The 20,510-nt window shown below is 39.8% G+C and overlaps 1 protein-coding gene across 5 annotated transcripts in view; it reads left to right on the forward strand.

Annotated features, from left to right (window-relative positions):
• LOC111603367 (neuroglian) overlaps positions 1-17,637 on the forward strand; it is a 44,791-nt gene extending 27,154 nt beyond the window's left edge. For 3 of the 5 annotated variants that reach the window (XR_002751681.2, XR_002751682.2, XR_002751680.2), the window contains exons 4-9: positions 9,105-11,912; positions 11,979-12,143; positions 12,229-12,606; positions 12,674-12,777; positions 13,045-13,345; positions 15,169-15,239. Coding sequence is in view for 2 of the 5 variants with exons in the window: in XM_030223678.1 (XP_030079538.1) it covers positions 9,105-11,912; positions 11,979-12,143; positions 12,229-12,606; positions 12,674-12,777; positions 17,393-17,622 (3,685 nt within the window). In the remaining 3 variants the exon portion in view is untranslated. Of the gene's footprint in view, positions 1-9,104; positions 11,913-11,978; positions 12,144-12,228; positions 12,607-12,673; positions 12,778-13,044; positions 13,346-15,168; positions 15,928-17,392 lie in introns of those variants that run through there. The other 2 variants (XM_030223678.1, XM_030223677.1) reach the window with 2 other exon arrangements.
• Positions 17,638-20,510: the final 2,873 nt, after the last annotated feature.

Raw genomic sequence — 20,510 nt, forward strand, 5'->3', positions numbered from 1 at the left:
AGCAGCCCCTGCTCAGGATTGGAGCAGACACACACACACGCACACACTTAGCCTTGTTACACCACCCATGAAATGTGCCTAGTCCATTGTCGTCGTCGTCCATCGTGATTAAAATCAACTTCATCAGCGCATTTTACCATTTTGGGAACGCCTCAAGCGCAACAGCAGCAAACAAAAAAAAAACCAAAAAGAAGCAAAATTGAGACAACTTTGGGGTCAATTTGAGACAATCCCTGCTCGACTGCCAGATGCTCTTTAGAACGTAGTTGCTACTCTCTGCGAGCTCCTCTAGCTGCCCTTGCTGAGAACGTAATTATGATAATGGTCACATTAGACACACCCAAACAATATTTACCCTTTGTAATACAGGGTATAAATGGCAATGCAAGCATAGCCAGAGCCGCCCTCAGCATGTGGGTCTGTGGCTGGGGAGCTACTTCCACTACTTCCGGGCATGATTCATGCGTATCAATCAAACTTTAGCACAAACGACGCTGTCATTTGTCATTTTGTTGGCTTCGACTTTTGGTAATTGGGGCGGTAAAGCTACCAAGCACACAGACAGATACACACAGACATATATATACATATATACACATGAAGTATATTAAATTTCTGTGCAACATTTGCTCGCAAATTGAAGAAAATCGATGAACTGCGACGCAGAAATGACACAGGCGACTGCTTAAGCCATCAAGTTGAGTTTATCTAGCCAAAGGAAGTGGCAAGAACTTTTGCTCTGGAAATATAAATGCAGGCATATTGAAGATTACAAAACTGAATACTTTAAAAACTTAGTTCAACTTAGTCAAACTCTTAAGTGCATCCAAAAATGTCCTCTTAACTGCATCGTACATCGTACATTACAGCGTACATCTGATATATATATAGCAAAACTTTCAGCTCCAGCGAAGCTTTTAAGCTCTTTAGATCTATTACAGAGATAAAAAGTTTTCTGTTCTTTAGAACTTGGAAAGTCGTGAGCAGCAGCAGTGCGATCCAGCTGCGATTGTATATCGTGATATCTTGCATTTTGGTAAACAGAAGCTCGCTTTTAACTGCCTATTTGCTGGTGTCACAGTTCCCACGTTGTGCAGTGGCTCAGCTGTGTTCCTCTGGCTCTGCGACTCTCTCAGCCGTATGTACTTTGCCGCCTTGCTGCTTTCTTCGCCCTGTGCCTCAACTCATTATAATTACGTGCATGTTCTGCGGGCAGCCGCGGCGACTTACAACGCTGCCTAGAAAGTTATGGGCCAAGTCTGCCGTGTATGCCCATTGCATCATTTTGGGCACTTTAATGACCGTTGAGCATTGTGAGAATTCTAATGTCGCTGCCCTTAAACCGCTAAGCAGCCGGCAATAAAAACGCTTGTCGTCTACCGTACATATCCAAAATTGTGTTAGCCGGTTTCCGGTGCAGGTGCTTTATCCGTGCGTTGATCTATGTAAAATGATCGAAAACTGAGTTGAAAGTAATGGAAATCAATAATCGATAAACAATAATGTAATTTTCTATTGCGTAATAAGTCATGAAAGCAATATTCGATTAACGATTAACGATTATTCCTATCATTATGGGAATAATTGCGAATCGATAACTTAATGTATTTCTAAATATAGATTGTATACTGCATTAAAAGTAGTAAAAATCATGAATCGATTAACAATAACAAAAGTATTTTCATTTCTACGAAGATAATTGAGCAATAGTTGATGATAAGCAATAATCGATAGACGATAGCCTAGTTGGTAATGAAAATCAATAATCTTAATGAAAATCAATAGTCGATACATGCGATACAAAAATTATGCTACAGCGATCATTTTATAAATCGACTATCGATAACTGTAACTAATTCTATATACTATATATATCATATCATATCATATCATATCATATATATCATATGTTTAAAATAATTATTCTTGTGTTATCGATGACATAACTCCATAAGCTTATCAAATATTTAAAAAGCGATACATATCGTTGTCTAAATCAAAACTAAGCATACCTGTGCTCTGTTAATCTGTTACTAATATAAAAGTTATCGTTAATCGATAATGCATTGTGTTAAATCTCGCTGTAAATTTCCTTGTCTCATGCTCCGCTCTGTCGCCTTTCAGTTAAGTATTTGTCGATTAAAGTGCTGTCTGTCTATCGATAACTGTATTTTCTTTGTTCACTTCTAACCTCACTTAGCACTTGGCTATGGAATGTTTTGATTGTTTCAGATTTGCTTGCATCAGGCACATTTTCTGCATTCGTTTCTCCTTTTATTTTTGGATTTTATTTGTTTTTTTTTTTTTACTGTTTACACAACGTACAGACAATATTTGCATTTCGTTACGTAGCTGCAGCAGGCGAAGACTCTCTGCGCTTGGCTACCTGTGCACCGCACCTGCCTAAGCGTCTGTCTGGCCTCCTGCCACAGGTGCAACAAGAACACTCATTCTGTCAGCCTTTCATTCATTTGATTCCATTCATGCTGCACAGCGTCAAGTGCTTGAGTTGTATGTGTGTGTGTGTGTGGAGGAATGCCTGGACAGAGGCAAGCCTTTAGAGCATTCCGGTCTATGAAAATTTATCCGTCAAACGGAATTCCAGCTGCTGCAGCTTTGTAACGTTTGCCCGAGCCTACGACCGGCTTGCTCCTTCCTTCTAGGACCCCTGCCTGCCTCTATGCGCTCTGTAATGCCTGAAGTTAAGTATGTACAGGCGTACCTATGTATGTATGTATATGTACATCAACTGTCGTGTCTGGCATTCATTCATTTCAGATTCAGTCAGTCAGCAAGTCAGTCAGTCAGGCAGGCTGACAGTAGCGCTATGCGCTCAACGATGACTCATCCAACAGCGTCGGAGTCGGAGTCGGAGTTGGAGCTGGAGCTGGAGCTGGAGTCAAAGTTGTGGTCCTCGGCTGCCACTTCAGCTACTCCTGCCAGTGTGCGCCACGTGTCGGTTGGGGATTTTGTTTTGTTTGTTTTGCTTAAAAGCGTTTCTTGATACCCTGCAAAAGGGTTCTAACAGCCAGCATAAATCGATAACAGTGCCTGCTACACGCATACATACAGACGACAGGCTTATCGCCTATAATTTTCTAGTAAATCCATATTTCTTATCGCATTTGGGCAATAAATGAAGCATTATTTATATTATTTTACGCGTTTTGCATAGCTGAGCAAAATGTGTGTAAGAAATGCTAAAATTACGACGCATAAATCGATTTGCATTGAGCAATCAGATCGAGCTCTTTCACATGCTCAGCTAGCTGTATTGTTATATATAACTATTTTTATTAACTGTACTCACGCAATGGTATTTTTGGAATATTTCCATTGCCCCTACTCTTTCTCTTTCTCTTTCTGTATATACGTCTCTTTCTAGACGTGCTTCCGCTCTTGTTTAATGAGTTTCACTTAATTGACTTGGCTGTGACTCAGTAGACTAATGAGCAATTGCAGAACTACGCACACACCTACACACTACACACACAGAGAGAGAGAGAGAGAGAGAGAGATAGTCATGTTGCAGCATCTCGTGGCAACTGATTGAAGCAAAGCTGTAAATGTTGTAATGTTAATTGCAATTGAAATCATATTTTCAACACTGACTGTGACATCTGACACCGTGAGTAGTCGGGCAGTCATTGAGGCACACACCACGCCCTGGCAACCCTTACACACTCTCGAAGCCCGAACTAAATCTGCTGTTCCAGCTGGGAGAAGAGGCGCGCCGAGCTGTTTGTCCAAATCGTTTATCAGCCGACTCCAAATTGATTGTTCAAATTGAACAAAAAGCGAAGAAGAGAAAAGCACAAATTGACGGCAAAAATGTTGATATGTTGAACCAAGTACTTAGCAAATAAATTAGCAGCTTTTGTGAACATTTCGAACAATTGAGACTGTTTACAATGTTAATCATAGATTGGCTCTGTCAGCCATTGGGAAAGCCAAACAGAATAGACTTTCGTCTAACCAGCGAGTTCGCATCGTGATTTGAGAGACTTTTTCTTGCTCTCCAATGTTTAACCTTTAACATTTTGTTGCCTGCGAAATTCAATTAATATATATATATATAGTTATCTATATATATTGATAAAGTTTTCTATTCAAAAAGAAACTGAGTAATGGATTCGGGTTCTAGCTAAAAAAATCGATTATTACTTTATATTCAACTGCGCCTCAAGTAAATGTTAGTTTTAGCTTTTACTGTTGCTAAGTCCCTAGGTCTTCTCTCTCTCTCTCTTTCTGTCTCGCTTCTAGGAAGCATGAAAAAAACCTGTTTGCATGTTAGCGACCCATTAATACCGCCAACGCAGCGAATGTCAACTAAAACTTTTGGCCCATTTTTATGACCAACGCCCTTCTGTAGTTGCTTCTTGTTGTTGGCGTGGCTGATACCTTGGAGAGGGTCTTGCTTACGTCGAGGTCCTTGTCGGCATTTCTGGTGTCATTGCACGTTTGACATGCACAAAGTGTCAACGCGCGACCCCAGGCACGCCCAGTTCTTCGTGACAGTTAGAGCTGCCTTATGAGCGGCTGCACCTCCTGCAAAACTTTTATTTTAATTTCGTTTTTGACAATTCTATTGTGCTCCAGTTTAAGTACTGTATATATATATATATGTGCAGCGCTGTGGCATAAAAGCTTTTCGCTGTAACAATGCGCATTGCCAACCCCTCAGCCAAACAAATCCAACCCAGCGACTTTTGCTGTGGAGTCAGCTCAACTTGCTCTCCCTCTCTCTCTCTCTCTCTATCACACATTTTGTCTTTCTCTGTCTTAACTAGCGCTTGTTGCCTGCTCTTTTCTGATCCTAATGCTCAAGTCGCTCAGTTGCCGGGCCAGCCAGAGTAGCGGTTGGACGAACCATTTCAAATTTGGCGTTTCCTGTCGACAACAACAGCACAAATTAGTTGCAACTTACCAACTGAATGGCTACTAGCCTAGGCCTTTTTCAAGCCAAAGAAATTCAGAAATACCCTAACCTAAAGCGACTCCATGCACTTTGTCGTCATGCCAACTGCAGACGTAAGAGATGAAATATGTTCATTAAATATATTTTAATTTACTTGAACTATCGATAAGCCGATTAATTAATTAATCGATTACTAGCTTTATCGATTAATTTTTTCAAGCTAAAGAAAGTCAAAAATTAATTAATCGATTACTAGCTTTGTCGATTAATTTTGTAATCGATATAAAATAAAATAATAAAAACTAGAAAACGTATGAAATGCTTATCGATTACTTAATTTGTAGTCGCTATCGATAGGCTGGCTAATCGATTAATCAGTCTACAGTCTACAGACAATATTACGAGATTAAGACAGTAAAAACTAAAATAAAACTAGTTTCAATAAACATATAAAATAATTTAATATTATATAATATAATATATATTTAAGGATGGTCAATTGATAGCTATATAAAGAAATGTATTGATATACATTGAATAATCTTTTCTTTATTAACAAATACTGCAGCTAAAAAAAAGAATTAAATACACTTGATTAATATAGCAAATCCCAATTAAGCCAATCCGAAAGTTTTAAAAAAAACAAATTCAAACTGAAAGTTGCTCAAAAAATAGCCAAGTTCCATTTAGGGAGGACATTAGAAGGCCGCCTATAAAAAGTATTTGCCTTATTAATATGCAAGTAGCCCAGCTCGACTTGGCTCTCAAAGTAGCTTCGCTCCATAGACGTTGCGCTTTTCTTTGTTCTTTTTTTTATGCTTTTATTCTTTTGGTATAATTTTCTTGTTTTCCTTTGGTTTTCTACTTTTTTTGTGGTTTTGCTTTCTTTGTGTTTGGGCTTTTCACTTCAAAGCGGCAGTCAGTCAACTGGCATTTTGTGCGTTCATAGAACTGGGTTAGAGCGTCACATTCGCATGCCACATGCCGCATGCCACATGCCATATGCAGATGAAAGCAGCCGCTAGCTCCACCATCCCCAACACAGCCCTAAAGTAATTCGCAAAAAAGTATGCTACGGCATTTTGTTGAATACATTTCTCTTGCCGTTGGCTTTTGCAACCCCCTACGTGTGTGTGTGTGCGTGTGTGTGAGTATGCATATGATGACTCATACAGCAAGCTGCCTGCCTCATCGCACTTTCTATAGAGATTTTAATCGCATTTACTTAGCCCAGGCAGATATCTGGCAAGGAGCAAAACAAAAGCAACAAAACTATCGCTGGGGTTAAGTGGCAGCCAAGCCAAGCAGAGACAAGGAAGTTGCATGCATTACGCAAGGGTTTCCAGACGAAGCCAGCAGCTGCTTTGCTGCACATTTTGCTGCTTCGGTTGGGCTGCTCAACTTTTTCGGTGCCGCGCCGCCTTGCAACCTGCCGCCAGATGGCACTCGGTGTTGATGGTGTTGCCGACTTGGTTGAGTGAACCGAGCGTATGTAGCCCTGTCTATAGGGCATACATCGACAAGGGGTTGGGCGCACTGAGTCAGCGCCGCTGGCAGTCGCATTTATTGACTGGCCTGGGCTCGCCTGGCGTTAACCGAGGGTTAGCTAACGCTTAACCCATGGGGGCTTGTCCGCCAACTTAATGTGTCATTGGCAGAACGTCAGCGTCGTGTTGCCGTTACCGTTGCCTGGCAACAGTCGCTCCGGCAAACAGGAGCTGCCAGCCACACGGCAACAGTCGATTATGCTTCTCCATGGCATTAGAATATGGATTTATGTGGGAACGAGCAGACAAATTGAATTTGTGCGAGTCCGTTTACTTTTGCCAGAGAACAGTTGTGCAATATGTATCTAACAGTTGAATGAAGGCATAACAGACGCCTTTAGATATATATAATTTTGATCAGCTGTCGATTTAGAACTGTCTACAAAAGCTGTAGTCTTCTTTTCCTTACAAATATATTTCAAATATTCCATAACTCTTTCCGTTTAACTTAAAACCAATATTAAATTAAAGTCATTTAATTAATTTCTTAGATTTTGTTTAATTATAGATAACAGCTAAGAAAAATGCCGGGTATCTACTAGTTGGGCACTTCCGACTTGAGCATGAAATGAAATGCATTTAAAACTAGTCAAGCCTAAGCGAAACAAAATGAGATTGGAACATATTGCCTAGACGATGATAGATTACCTTTTGAAAACAGCTTAAAATTTACTTTACTTCGAGAAACAAAAAACCTTTTACAGTTAAAACGAGTTCAAAATTGTGTCAGACTTGTTTTTTGGAACTTGAGTTGCCTCCTCAACAATTATAGTTTATGGCTAGAAAAATCTGGAATGTGTAACTCAAAACTTTGCCACTGAACATGGGCGAAATAGTGTTCGAAACCTTTTGCAAGTTCAACAAACTCTAAGGCATAGTTTCCAGCGGAGCTACTGGTTCCACCTACTGCTGCCCTATCGCTGGTTCAGCTGCAACCAACTTACAACACTTAAAAGCAATTCAAATGATTGACCTATTCCATGACCTGCAGCTGTCGACTAGCCGCAGCGGGGGCGAGAGGTTGTCATGTCTCGGCTGACGCTTAACTCAAATAAATGTAAAAACAAAAAAACAGAAAAAAATGTTGAGCGCGCTTAACAAGCTCAAGCATCGAGCAGTTCACATAATTGACTTGTGTTTTTGAGCACTCTACATATATAGAATGAGATGGAGAAAGAGAGAGAGATAGAGACAGAGGCATAGAGAGAGAGCGAGCACAAGACTTGAAAAATGTCCGAAAAAAATGATCTAAAACGAAGGCAAGAAAACAAATTGTGCATTAAGATGAGTTGTGGCTCTCGTTTACTTCCTTTGCGCTTAATTGCAATTACGTCAAGCTGAGAGGCGTGCAGCAGCTCCCTTGCCTGCCCGCCCCCTCCGAATGAACCATTTTCGCAATTGGAAATTAAACAAGTTGTCATAATTATAATATGTACAAACATAGATACATATATATTTATGGATATATGTCTCATCGTCAGCGTAAAGCAAAAAAATATAAGTTGGTTTATTAAGTCAAATTAAATGGGCAGGGCTTGGGGGTAACTTGTTAGAGAGCCGCCGTTGCCGCCTTAATGAGTCGCAATTCCCCAACCAGGAAATCTAAATGAAAACTCGTGTATTTTCTGCCATTTGAGCTAATTAGTAACTTAATCTAATCATATAATCATATTTAAATAGTGAGCGCTATGTCTGCATCACATTTCACTTAGTCGTGACGAAATGCAGCAACCATAAATAGGGCTTATTATGTGCTAAGACTGAACTATGTGTGAGCAAACATAGTTTGAGTACTTAGAAAGGCCGCTTAAAGTATTTGAAAGTTGTTTTCTTACACTCTGAGTGGGAGGTAGGCCATAGGACAGATCAGTAAATTAAACAAATTATGTTTTAAGAAAGGGAACGAGGGATAAAGCAATTACCTAGACCTTCTTTACCTCTTTTAAGGTATAGAGCAACAGCTCTCTCTCCATCTCTAACGTATGTGGTTCATTCTCTGAGAGGAAGCACGGTTCCCTGATCAACTTTGCTAAACGTCCTCTCGGAACAAGAGCAAGAGTAGGAGAAGAAGAGAGGCTATAGGACACATCAGTAAATTTTACAGATTCTATCTTATAAAAGCGAGCGAGGGATAAATATAATACCTAGAGCTTCTTTACTTCTTTGAATTCATAGGGGAAAAGCTCTCTTTCTCTCTCTAACGTGTGTGGCTCAATCTCCGAGAGGAGGCACATATCCCTGATCAGCTTTTCTATACGTCCTCTCGCAGCAAGAGAGGCTTACGTAGGAGAGGCAATGAGGCTATAGGACAGATCAATAAATTTAACAGATTCTCTCTCAAGAAAGGTTACTGAGGTAGAGCAGGTATAGGTCCTTCTCTATCTCTTTTAAGGCAGAGCAGAAGCTGTCTCTGCCTCTCCCTCTCCCTCCCTCACGTAAGCTCAGAGAGGAGGTATAGAGCATCTCAGCAGTGACCTCCTTTCGAAGGTATCTCAGCTTAGTTGCATTTAGCTATTAAGATTCCCAAACAAAGTCACATTTAGAATGCATTCCGCAGCTATAAATATGCACGATCTTAAGCCTAAGCACCCCCTCGATATTCAACTAATCCGATCTCAATTGCTGCTATCTATTTACAGATACCGCTGGATTAAGAACGGCAAAAAGTTTGATTGGCAGGCGTACGATAATCGTATGCTGCGTCAGCCTGGCCGCGGCACACTGGTGATCACATCGCCCAAGGACGAAGATTTGGGACAGTATCAGTGCTTTGCTTCCAACGAGTTTGGTGTGGCCACATCGAACTCGGTGTTCGTGCGCAAGGCGGAGCTGAATGCATTCAAGGACGAGGCAGCGCGCAGCGTTGAGGCCGTCGAGGGGGAGCCCTTCTCGCTGCAGTGCGAGGCGCCTGACGGCTGGCCCAAGCCCACTGTCAACTGGCTGATACAGCAGACGATCGATGCGGGCATCAAGTCGATCAACAATTCGCGCATGACCCTCGATCCGGAGGGCACGCTCTGGTTCTCGAATGTGACACGCGACGATGCTAGCGGCGACTTCTGGTATGCCTGCTCGGCGACCTCCGTGTTCCGCAACGAGTACAAGATCGGCAATAAGATACTGTTGGACGTCAAGCAGATGGGCGTGAGTGCTTCGCAGAATCGTTTCCCGCCAAAACGCCAGTATGTGACCCGAAAGAACGAGGTGGCGCTGCGCGGCAAGCGTGTCGAATTGTATTGCATCTATGGCGGCACACCATTGCCACAGACACTCTGGCTAAAGAACGGCAAGCGGGTGGAATGGAATGATCGCATTACCCAAGGCAACTACGGCAAATCTCTGGTCATTCGACAGGCGAACTTCGACGATGAGGGCACCTACAGCTGCGACGTGTCGAACGGTGTGGGCCAGGCGCAATCCTATTCGATCAACTTGAAAATCCATGCCATACCCTATTTCACCGAGGAGCCGGAGATACAAAACGCCGCCGAGGATGAAGAGGTCGTATTCAATTGCAAGGCTGCCGGCCATCCAGAGCCGACCATCCAATGGATACACAATGGCAAACCGATTGCACAGAGCGAACCGAATCCCAGACGCACTGTTACCAACAACTTCATTAAGATTGTGAATCTGGTCAAGAACGATACGGGCAACTATGGCTGCAACGCCACCAACTCGCTCGGCTATGTCTACAAGGATGTCTACCTGAATGTGCTTGCCCTGCCGCCAGAGATCCAAGAGCCACCGCGTGCCGAGGCCACCGTCAACGGACGCAACATCACGATGCGCTGTCGCGTCTTCGGAGCACCCAAGCCCCAAGTGAAGTGGCGCCACAATCACAACTGGCTGACCGGCGGACGCTACACTGTGTTGCCATCGGGCGACCTGCAGATACAGGAGGTAACATTCGCTGACGATGGCAACTACACCTGCTTGGCGGTGAACAAATTTGGCAATGAGACGGCGCAGGGCTCGCTGGTGGTGAAGGAGCGCACCCGGATCACCCAGGAGCCGCAAAACTATGAGGTCGCCGCCGGTCAATCGGCCACTTTCCGCTGCAACGAGGCGCACGACGACACGCTGGACCTAGAGATCGAGTGGCTGAAGGACGGGCAACCCATCGACTTCGCGGCCGAGGCGCGCTTTGTGAAGACCAATGACAACTCGCTGACAATTGCCAAGACCCAGGAGCTGGATTCCGGTGAATACACGTGCGTGGCGCGCACACAGCTGGACGAGGCGACGGCCAAGGCGAATCTGATCGTGCAGGATGTACCCAATCAGCCCCGATTGATTGGCATCACATGCCAAGCGGACAAGGCAGAGATCTCCTGGGAGCCGCAGGGTGACAATCGCTCACCCATCCTACACTATACGATCCAGTTTAACACCTCGTTCACGCCCGCCTCCTGGGATACCGCTTACGAGAAGGTGCCCAGCACAGATTTTTCGTTTGTAGTGCAAATGTCGCCATGGGCTAACTACACGTTCCGTGTGATTGCCTACAACAAGATTGGACCATCGGAGCCGTCAAAACACAGCGATGCGTGCACCACACAGCCGGATGTACCGTTCAAGAATCCGGACAACGTTGTCGGCCAGGGCACCGAGCCAAACAATTTGGTCATCGCATGGACCCCAATGCCTGAGATCGAGCATAATGCGCCCAATTTCCAATATCGCGTCAGCTGGAAGCGTGACATACCCGCCGCCGCCTGGGAGAACAAGGACATCTATAACTGGCGCCAAGACAACCTACTGATTCCCGACCAGCCGACGTTCGTCAAGTATCACATTAAAGTGGTCGCCATCAATGCCAACGGCGAATCGAATGTTGCCGCCGAGGAGGTGATTGGCTACTCCGGCGAAGATCGACCCCTCGAGGCGCCCACCAACTTCAGCATGCAGCAGGTAACGAGCGCAACCACCGCCTATGTGGGCTGGAATAAGGTCAGCGAGGAGTCCGTGCGCGGCCACTTCAAGGGCTACAAGATACAAACCTGGACCGAAAAGGAGGGCGAAGAGGGCATGCGCGAAATCCATACGATTGACAATGGCGCGCTAGTCACACAATTCAAGCCCGACTCCAAGAACTATGCCCGCGTGCTGGCCTACAATGGACGCTTCAATGGACCGCCCAGCGCTGTGATCGACTTCGATACGCCCGAGGGTGTGCCGTCGGCGGTGGAGTCCTTGGAGGCCTACCCTCTAGGCTCGTCAGCCTTCTGGCTCACATGGAAGAAGCCGCTCAGTCCCAATGGCAAGCTAACCGGCTACAAGCTCTATTACGAGGTAGTCAAGGGCAGCTATGTGGGCGAGCGTCGCGAATACGAACCCCACATCACCGATGCCCGCATCACACGCATGAAAATGGCCGGACTCAAGCCCAAGACGAAGTATCGCATCTCTATCACAGCCACTACCAAGATGGGCGAGGGCACCGAGTAAGCCACAGCCCCTCTCCATAATCCGAAAACATTTGACTAATAAATGCGATTTTTCCATGGCAGGCTTTACATTGAGAAGACGACACTGGGCGAAGATGTGGAGCCGCCGTCCACTCCGTCGCTGTCATGGGAGCAACTACAGTCGCCAAATGGCCAGCCCACTTACCGCATCAACTGGTTGCCCAGCACCGATGGTCGTTCGGGCTCACACTTCTTTACCAAGTACAGGTGAGTTGACTTCGAGTTAGTTCAAGATCTTGAACTAGGCCATAAATGTGATTCGTATAATTAATTGAAAACTCAATTGCAACAGAATCAAGGGTGAAACGGAATGGACCACCAAAGAACCCGAAAAATCAGTCGATTATCAGGAAGTGGGCAGCCTCGAGCCGGATACGGTATACGAGTTCCGTGTCGTGTCCGTCGATGGGCACTATCACACGGAGAGCGCTACCAGGGAGATCGATACGAACAGCGCCGAGGGACCCATAATGGTGCGCAACGATAATCTGGCGAATGCCGGTTGGTTCATTGGCATGATGTTGGCTCTGGCCATTATCATCATCCTGTTCATCATCATTTGCATCATACGTCGCAATCGCGGTGGCAAATACGATGTGCATGATCGCGAGCTGGCGAATGGCAGGCGCGACTATCCGGATGAGGGCGGCTTCCACGAGTACTCGCAACCGTAAGCCTATCGATAACGATAACGATGACGATAACGATTAGATTCTTATGCACTTTCTCACTTACAGTTTGGACAACAAGAGCGCTGGTCGCCAATCCGTTAGTTCAGCGAATAAGCCCGGCGTGGAGAGCGACACCGATTCAATGGCCGAATACGGTGATGGCGACACAGGTAAGACTTACATTTAGCTCCAGTTGATACCAGGTGTTCCGAGTGTCCCAGTCCATGTCTTTGTTTGTCTTCATTTTGCAATTACCAATCTTCATCTGTCTACGTACATTTATTTATAATTTGTTTATTTTATTTTTTTTTGTCAACTTTTTGTTTTTGATCATATTGATGATGATGATAATGATGATGATGATAATGATGATGATGATGATGATGATGATGATGATGATGATGATGATGATGATGATGATGATGATGTTGCTGCAGCTGTGACCACAGCCGCCGGCCATGCCGCCACCGCTGCGCGCAAGGTGGGCATCAAGCAGCCATCTGCGCAAACTGTGCCCCAGCCGCAGTTGCAGTCATCGCCGCCACCCTACGACAACGCCATGCGCCAACAGTTTCAATCAGACTAGTTCTCACAATCATCTTGCGTTTAAGTTTGTTGTTGCACACACACCCACGCACATAAACACACACACACACACAGATACAACATTTATAAATGTAATTGAAGGCGGCGACGGTGGCGGCGTTGGCTTCATCTTTCTTCAACCATTTCGTCCAGGTAGCTTCCACTTAGCCCGGGCTTTTGTTTATGCATTTGTGCATTACTTCTTCGCGGTTGCATTGCAAGCGACCAACAACAGCAACAACAACAACAACAAATTTTTGGCTGGCTTTTTGCGTCGCGCTTCGCTTAAACGTTTTGTTACGCCCTCTTTTTATGCACGCGCACTCCTCTATCTCCCCTCCTCTCTCTTTATATATATATATGCTCGACTAACTGGCATCGGTGCTGCAGACTGTGAATATATCTTTATATATATGCATATGCATAATCAGCATGTGAGGCTGGGATCATCCATTAACAGATTGTGGATAGAAAAAAAGTATCTAAAGCAATGAAAGGATCCTAACAGAGAAAAGTAGCGTAACAGAAAAAAGTAGTCAAACAGTAGAGCAGAAGAATGCATGTAAATAAAATGAAATATCAGAGAACCAAAGAAAGTATCTAATTAGCAGAAAGAATCCAAAGAAAAGAGCGTACCAAAGCAGAAGAAAATATTGAAACAGAAGAAATTATCTACTCAAAAGAAAGTATCTAAAGTATTCTAAATGAAGAAAGTGTCTAAACAGATGAAAGTATCTTTATAGTGAAAAGTATCTAAATAGAGGAAAGTACCTATATAAACGAGAGTATCTAAAGAAAAGAAAGTATCCAATCAGAAGAAAGTATCTAAACAAAAAGTGAATATCTTAAGTATACTAACAGAAGAAAATATCTAAGCTGAAGAAAGTATCTTTATAGCAAAAAGTATATAAACAGAGAAGTGTATCGAAACAAATGAAAATATCATAACAGAGAAAAGTATCTAAAGAAGAAAGTATCTAAACAAAAGAGACTATCCAAAGTATCTAAACAGAATAAAGTATCTAAACTGAACAAAGTATCTAAACGAAGAGAAGCTTACGAAATTACTAGAAGAGTTTCTCTTTATACCAAGGCACTTGATATAATAAATTATAACAAAAAGTTTTCAATTTTTTAAATATGAAATTCGATTTATCTGATGTGACTGTGACTGATTAAGGTGCACAATTGTATATATCTATTTTTGAATGAAAATTCTAATGCCAAATTGAATGTGAACAAAATCTAATTAGCAGACTTAAAAATAAATTAAAAATGGAATCGAAAAATATATTTCTAGATACTATGAGTCGTCTCTTTATATGATAAGAAAGTAATATGATGAAAGCCAACTTAGTGTAGACCTCGAATATTTCTAACAGAATTCAGTAGCTAAGACATTTTGCTATCGCACTATGACAACCGTTGAGAGTGCGAGCTTCAGCTTACCTAAGCCTAATTGGCAGACATCAATAATTTGCTTTACTTTCTCCGAGATCCTTAACCAAAAGAAACATCGCTTTGCCCACTTTGTCCCACATTGTCATCTATAATAATAATATATTAAATATATATTTATATAAAAGACTACGAGACTTTTGGCATGTGACACTGTGCGGATGATCCTAGGTTAAAACATATCCTGTGCTTTCTTTTGTATATGTCTATTTTTTTTGTTCACTCTGTGCCTTAGGACCCAGTTGATCATTAATCGCTTAATGTTGTTTTGGCGTTTTGTTATTTGTTTGTGTTGCGTTTCGTTTCGTTCTCATTTTGTTATTTTTTCTACTTTTATTATAATTCGTTGTGCACAACATTTAATTTACTTATGCGTATCATTTTTGTTTTCTTTTCTTCAACAATTTTATTTCTTTGTTTACTCAAACAAAAAAAAAACACACACATGACACCAACAACAACTCAACATATACCAAAATATAACAACGAAAAATACTGTAAAACAACTGAAAATGCAGGCATGAACGAAGATGGTTCCTTTATTGGCCAATATGGACGCAAAGGACTTTGATTTTAATTTGTAAGCAGCGCCGCAACAACAGCGGCAACAACAGCAAATCTATATCGAACCGATTCGAACCGAGCCTCCCAAACTCTACAACAACCAGAACAACAACAACAACTACTACTACTACTACAACAGCGCCCAAAATTCTAAATGAAAATCAAAGTTTTTTTAAGTTAAGTTTTAGTGCGACGAGCTAATTTTCTATATGAATGCGAATATATTTTTTTTATATAAAATAACTAAAAACTAGAACTAAAAAAAAATTAAATAAATTAAAGCAAAATAAATACTGCCAAGCAAAAACGAGAAAATGAACAAAGAACAACAACGATGCAGCAAAAAGGCTATTAAACAAACAAAAATAAAAAAAACAATAAAGAAAGGAAAATCCAAATAAATTAAGGAACAATGGAAGGGAAAAAACATGAGAAATAAAAAGTGAAAAAGTGAAAATGTTAAAATTCCTCATCCTTCCAACCAACTATCCCATAGAGCAGAAGCGTCTCACGCCCCCTGCCAACTTTATAGCACCAACACACACCCACCCACCCACACACACATACGCCAGCTCTCTAACTGTACCGCTCTCTTCTACACTTCAAATCTGTCCTCTGTTTAATATGTAATGCATATATAAAATATATATATATATATAAATAAGTCTTAATTTAACAAAGAAATATACAAAATGTAATGTAAATTTTCCGTTTGTAGCTCCCTCCTTGACAAAAAAAAAACAAGAATAATAATAATTTGCTTACGTTTGTATTTTATTTAAAAGAAAAAAAAGAAGCAAAAAAGCAACAAAAAAATGAACATATTTTTCGACTCTCTTTAGTTTTGTTTCATTATTTTTAATTTCGTGTACTATGTATTTTAATGAAATATGTTTTATCTTATTATTTCCTAAATGTATAATTTTTTTTTATCAATTCGCTTGAACAGTTTAATGTAAAGAGAAATGTTGTAAACGGTTTGTTTTCTGCATAAAACAAGGAAAAACTGAAAACAAAATGAGGAGAATACGAAATTTTGTTTTTCTTTTTTTATTGTGTGTAGTAGAGCTATTTAATATTAAAAAATAAAAAATAAAAAAATCAAAACGATATTTTGTATTTTCATCTAGCGTAGCGAAACCAACAAACGCAGTAAAAATAATATTTACTTTGGATTGTTGAGCGTAAACTGTAGAGGAAGACTGAAGCAGAAGTCGAACTCGAATATTAAATTGTAGTTTTAGTAATGCATTTTGATCTAGAAAACATTGCCAAAAACTAAAAATCAAAATTTTAAAAAATTTTATTTTTTATTTTTGGTTTAACAAATTTCAAACTAGCTTGGAACAGTGTATTATTTAAGTTATATTTGCATAATTCTTCTAATATTTAGAATCGATCTATTCTATTCCGTAAGTTGTTCGGAATTCTCTATTTTTGTAATCTTATCAAATTAGAATTTTCTGATTTCAATTTGGAAAAATTTTCGAATTTCTGTTAAATTTATAAAAACTAAAAGTTAATTTTGAAAATTTCTTATTTTTCACTTTACAACTAATTTCGAGCAGTGTATTATCTGAGTTACATTTGCTAAATTCTTCTAGTATTTAGAATCGAACTATGCCATTAGCCTTTAGCTAGTACAAAAATTTGTTGAATTTCGAATTTTCTAACTTCTTTTTGTGGATTTTTTCGAATTTTTATTAATTTTTTTTATTTTTCAAGTACAACTTTTCGAATTCATCTGCCATATATCATATTTTTATTCCCATCGATTGCAATTTTGAATTATTTTTGAGTTTCATTTGAGAGCTGTGAAAGCGCCAGATTCAACTTTAGTTCGACGCAAGGTAATGTCTTATGAAGCATGCAGCTTGTTCATCGTAGCTCATAGATACCCTGTAGCTGGTGGTCGTAGCTTGGTGCCAGGTTTACCCCACTTAAAGAAAACAAACCCAAACCAACTCAACCCAACCCAACGACTAACCCAACCACAAACTGAACTCATGCGCAAAAACCAACGATAACATATTGACGATCTAATATAAATTTATAGCTCAAACGGATCTAACACACACACACACACACATTGGTGCTGGTTATAGCTAACGCACACTCATATATATATCCTTACATTTGGCCCATCTAATGCTGTTTCTTTCCCGCTCTAACACACAGGTCAGTTCACTGAGGATGGCTCCTTTATTGGGCAGTATGTGCCTGGCAAGCTACAGCCGCCGGTCAGTCCACAGCCGCTGAACAACTCAGCAGCGGCGCATCAGCAGCAGCAGCCAGGAGTTGGAGCCGGAGCAGCTAATGCAGCCGGCGCTGGCAGCAGCGGCAGCAGCAGCACCGCCGGCGGTGGCGCTGCAACGGCGAGCACAGCTGCAGTTGCCACCTACGTCTAAGAGGCGTGGCAGGCAGCCGCCGCCCTAATTTGATTTCAATACGTGCATTCAAAAGGACGAAAACAAAACAAAAAAAACCCAAACTACGCCCAACTTTATTAACTAATTCTCTCTGTGTGTATGTGTGAGACTGTCTGTCTGTCTGTATGTGTGTGTGTGTGTGCGTGTGTGAATGAAGAACAATTAAACTGCTTTAAGTGTCTGCAAATTTAAATTAATAACGAAAGCGCGTAGAATTTGCGTTGATTTCATATTTCGCTTTTTTTATTTGCTTAAAAAATAAGTTAACAAAAAAATGAGAAAAAAAGAAAACTTTTTTGTAACAATTGAAACTGCATAAGCGAAACACAAATGAAAAATATTAAAATGAATTCAATTTGCATTGAAATTGTTGCACGTTTAAGAATGTATAACTAAATTTGTACGTGTTTGTGTGTGGGTGTGCGTGTGTTGATTTCTTCAATATTCTTAGTTGATTTTGCAAATTGAAACACTCAATGTAATAATGTATTAGAAGAGCTTTTATAATAATGTATGTCGTCGTTCGTATGTTCGTGTGCAAATCTTGCAGCTATCTATGCTGAATCTCAACTCGAAGTGATTCACAATTAAAACCCAAATGAAACAAATGAGAGCTCGTTCACAGAGTCCAGCCCCAAATTCAGTGGAGCGATCAGATTGCTTGAGGCGGAGCTGCATCTAAAGCTGTCGTCGTCATAGTCGAAGCTTTCCCTGGGCGCAGCCTTTGCTGCGACAGTTCTGTTCATAAAAATAGTAGCGCTGCACTGCACTAGACTCAAACCAACATTTTTCTCTAGCAGCGCGCAAAACCAATATGCTCCACTCACGCTATGCTGGACTAGACTCTCGAACGAGGCTTAAAATTGAAAATAAAATGAAGCAAAAAATATAAGAAAAAATCAAAATATGTAAAAACAACAAAGGCAAAGACAAATATTGCATTATTAATTCATTAATTAACACAAGTTTTTCAAATATTTTCCTTTTTTTTCTAAATGAAAAAACTTGTTTGATTGAAATGAAAATGCATTTCGACTGCAGGCAAACAAACAAACAGTTTAATAATATATAATAATTTACTATAAATAAAATATATCTACATATATATATAAATCTGATATGGATTATATATAGACAAGTCTTTGAGGAGAGCTAGCATATGGCTCCGCTTTCGCTTGCTGCATTTAAATGATGAAAATATATATATAGCAAAGAAAAGGGAAACTAACTGCTAATTTCGCACCGTGTATGTGTAGCAGTCCAGCCAAGTGTTTGTTGTGCTTTCTGTGCTGCGAGCAGTGTCTGGCGACGACGCAGCTTGGCATGGGCATTACGTAACTAACTATTTATCCAACTTTTTGTACATTTTACAAAGAAACCAACAAACAACCAAACAAAACATGAATATGTGTTCAAAGGCAGCAAATCGATATCGAATTCGAACTCGAACTCGAATTCGAATTCGAGCTCGCATACTTTGTTCAACTCTAGCTAAAAATGCGCCTGTACAAAGCGCAGATCTTCTAACTGGCCGACATTTTGGAAATCCATTAACTTTTTAAGTGAAACAAAAAAAAATAACAATTAATTAATAAATAAAAGAAAAACAAAAGGTAACACAATATTATACCACAGAGCAAACATAGAAAGTCAAATTAAATGTGAATTGCTGCTTTTTCGGCTTATTAGTTATTAATTATTAATTATTAATTATTAATTATTATAATATACTTAAGTTAATTGATTTTGTAAAACGTCCATAGCATAATTAAATTGTGTAATATTTCTACCGCCAGTTATGTAACTAACCTTCCTTGCCCTCTTTCATTATTATTATTATTATTATTATTGTTAGTGAAATTCAAGCCTCGAGCCGAACAAAGCAAATCATATTCCGCGTCGAGGCAACCAAACTAACTGCCATTCAGATATACAGACATGCGTCGGCTTTTACAGCCAGCTATATACTACTAGAGACTAACTCCGTTTGATAAGATATAGACCCATTGATCCAGCTAACACGATCTGAATTGCCTTTGATCCGTTCCGTTTTCCAACTGTCTTGATTTACCAAAAAAGGTGTTTTTTTTTTGTTTAAAATAATTAGTTTAAAAATTGCAATTGAATAAATGTACTAATTTCAATAAATAAAAGAAACAAAACAAAAAAAAAAAACAAAATCTAAAAAAATACACAAAATTTCTTAAACATTTTTCAAGCGACTTCAAATATATTAAAAACATATATATATGTATAGGAATATATATAATACAATATATATATATATTTTTTAAGTGTACAAACTAAAATGTGCATTATATACATACAAAGTAGAAAACTATAAATGTATATAAGGTATATGTCTATATATACTATATATGGTGTATATATATATATATATATATATATATATATATATATATATATATATATATATATATATATATATATATATATATATATATATATATATATATATATATATATATATATATATATATATATATATATATATATATATATATATATATATATATATATACACCATATAGTATATATAGACATATATATATATATATATTTATATATAGACATATATATATATATATATTTATGGCTAACAAAAATTGAGTTGCGCTGCTTACCCAACTTACTCTACATGCGTACATACATACATACATACATATATGCATTTACATATATACATGTATAAATCCTTATAGAGTTCGGATATTAGAGATATGTTAGAACTTTGCTTGATTTGCTGTGCGAAATATATATATATACATATACATATATATATGTATATATATATATATATATATATATATATATATATATATATATATATATATATATGCATATAA

Source organism: Drosophila hydei, unplaced genomic scaffold (assembly GCF_003285905.1).
Source record: "Drosophila hydei strain 15085-1641.00,03,60 unplaced genomic scaffold, DhydRS2 tig00000250-arrow-arrow-pilon, whole genome shotgun sequence".
In the NCBI taxonomy this organism is placed as follows: Eukaryota; Metazoa; Arthropoda; class Insecta; order Diptera; family Drosophilidae; genus Drosophila; species Drosophila hydei.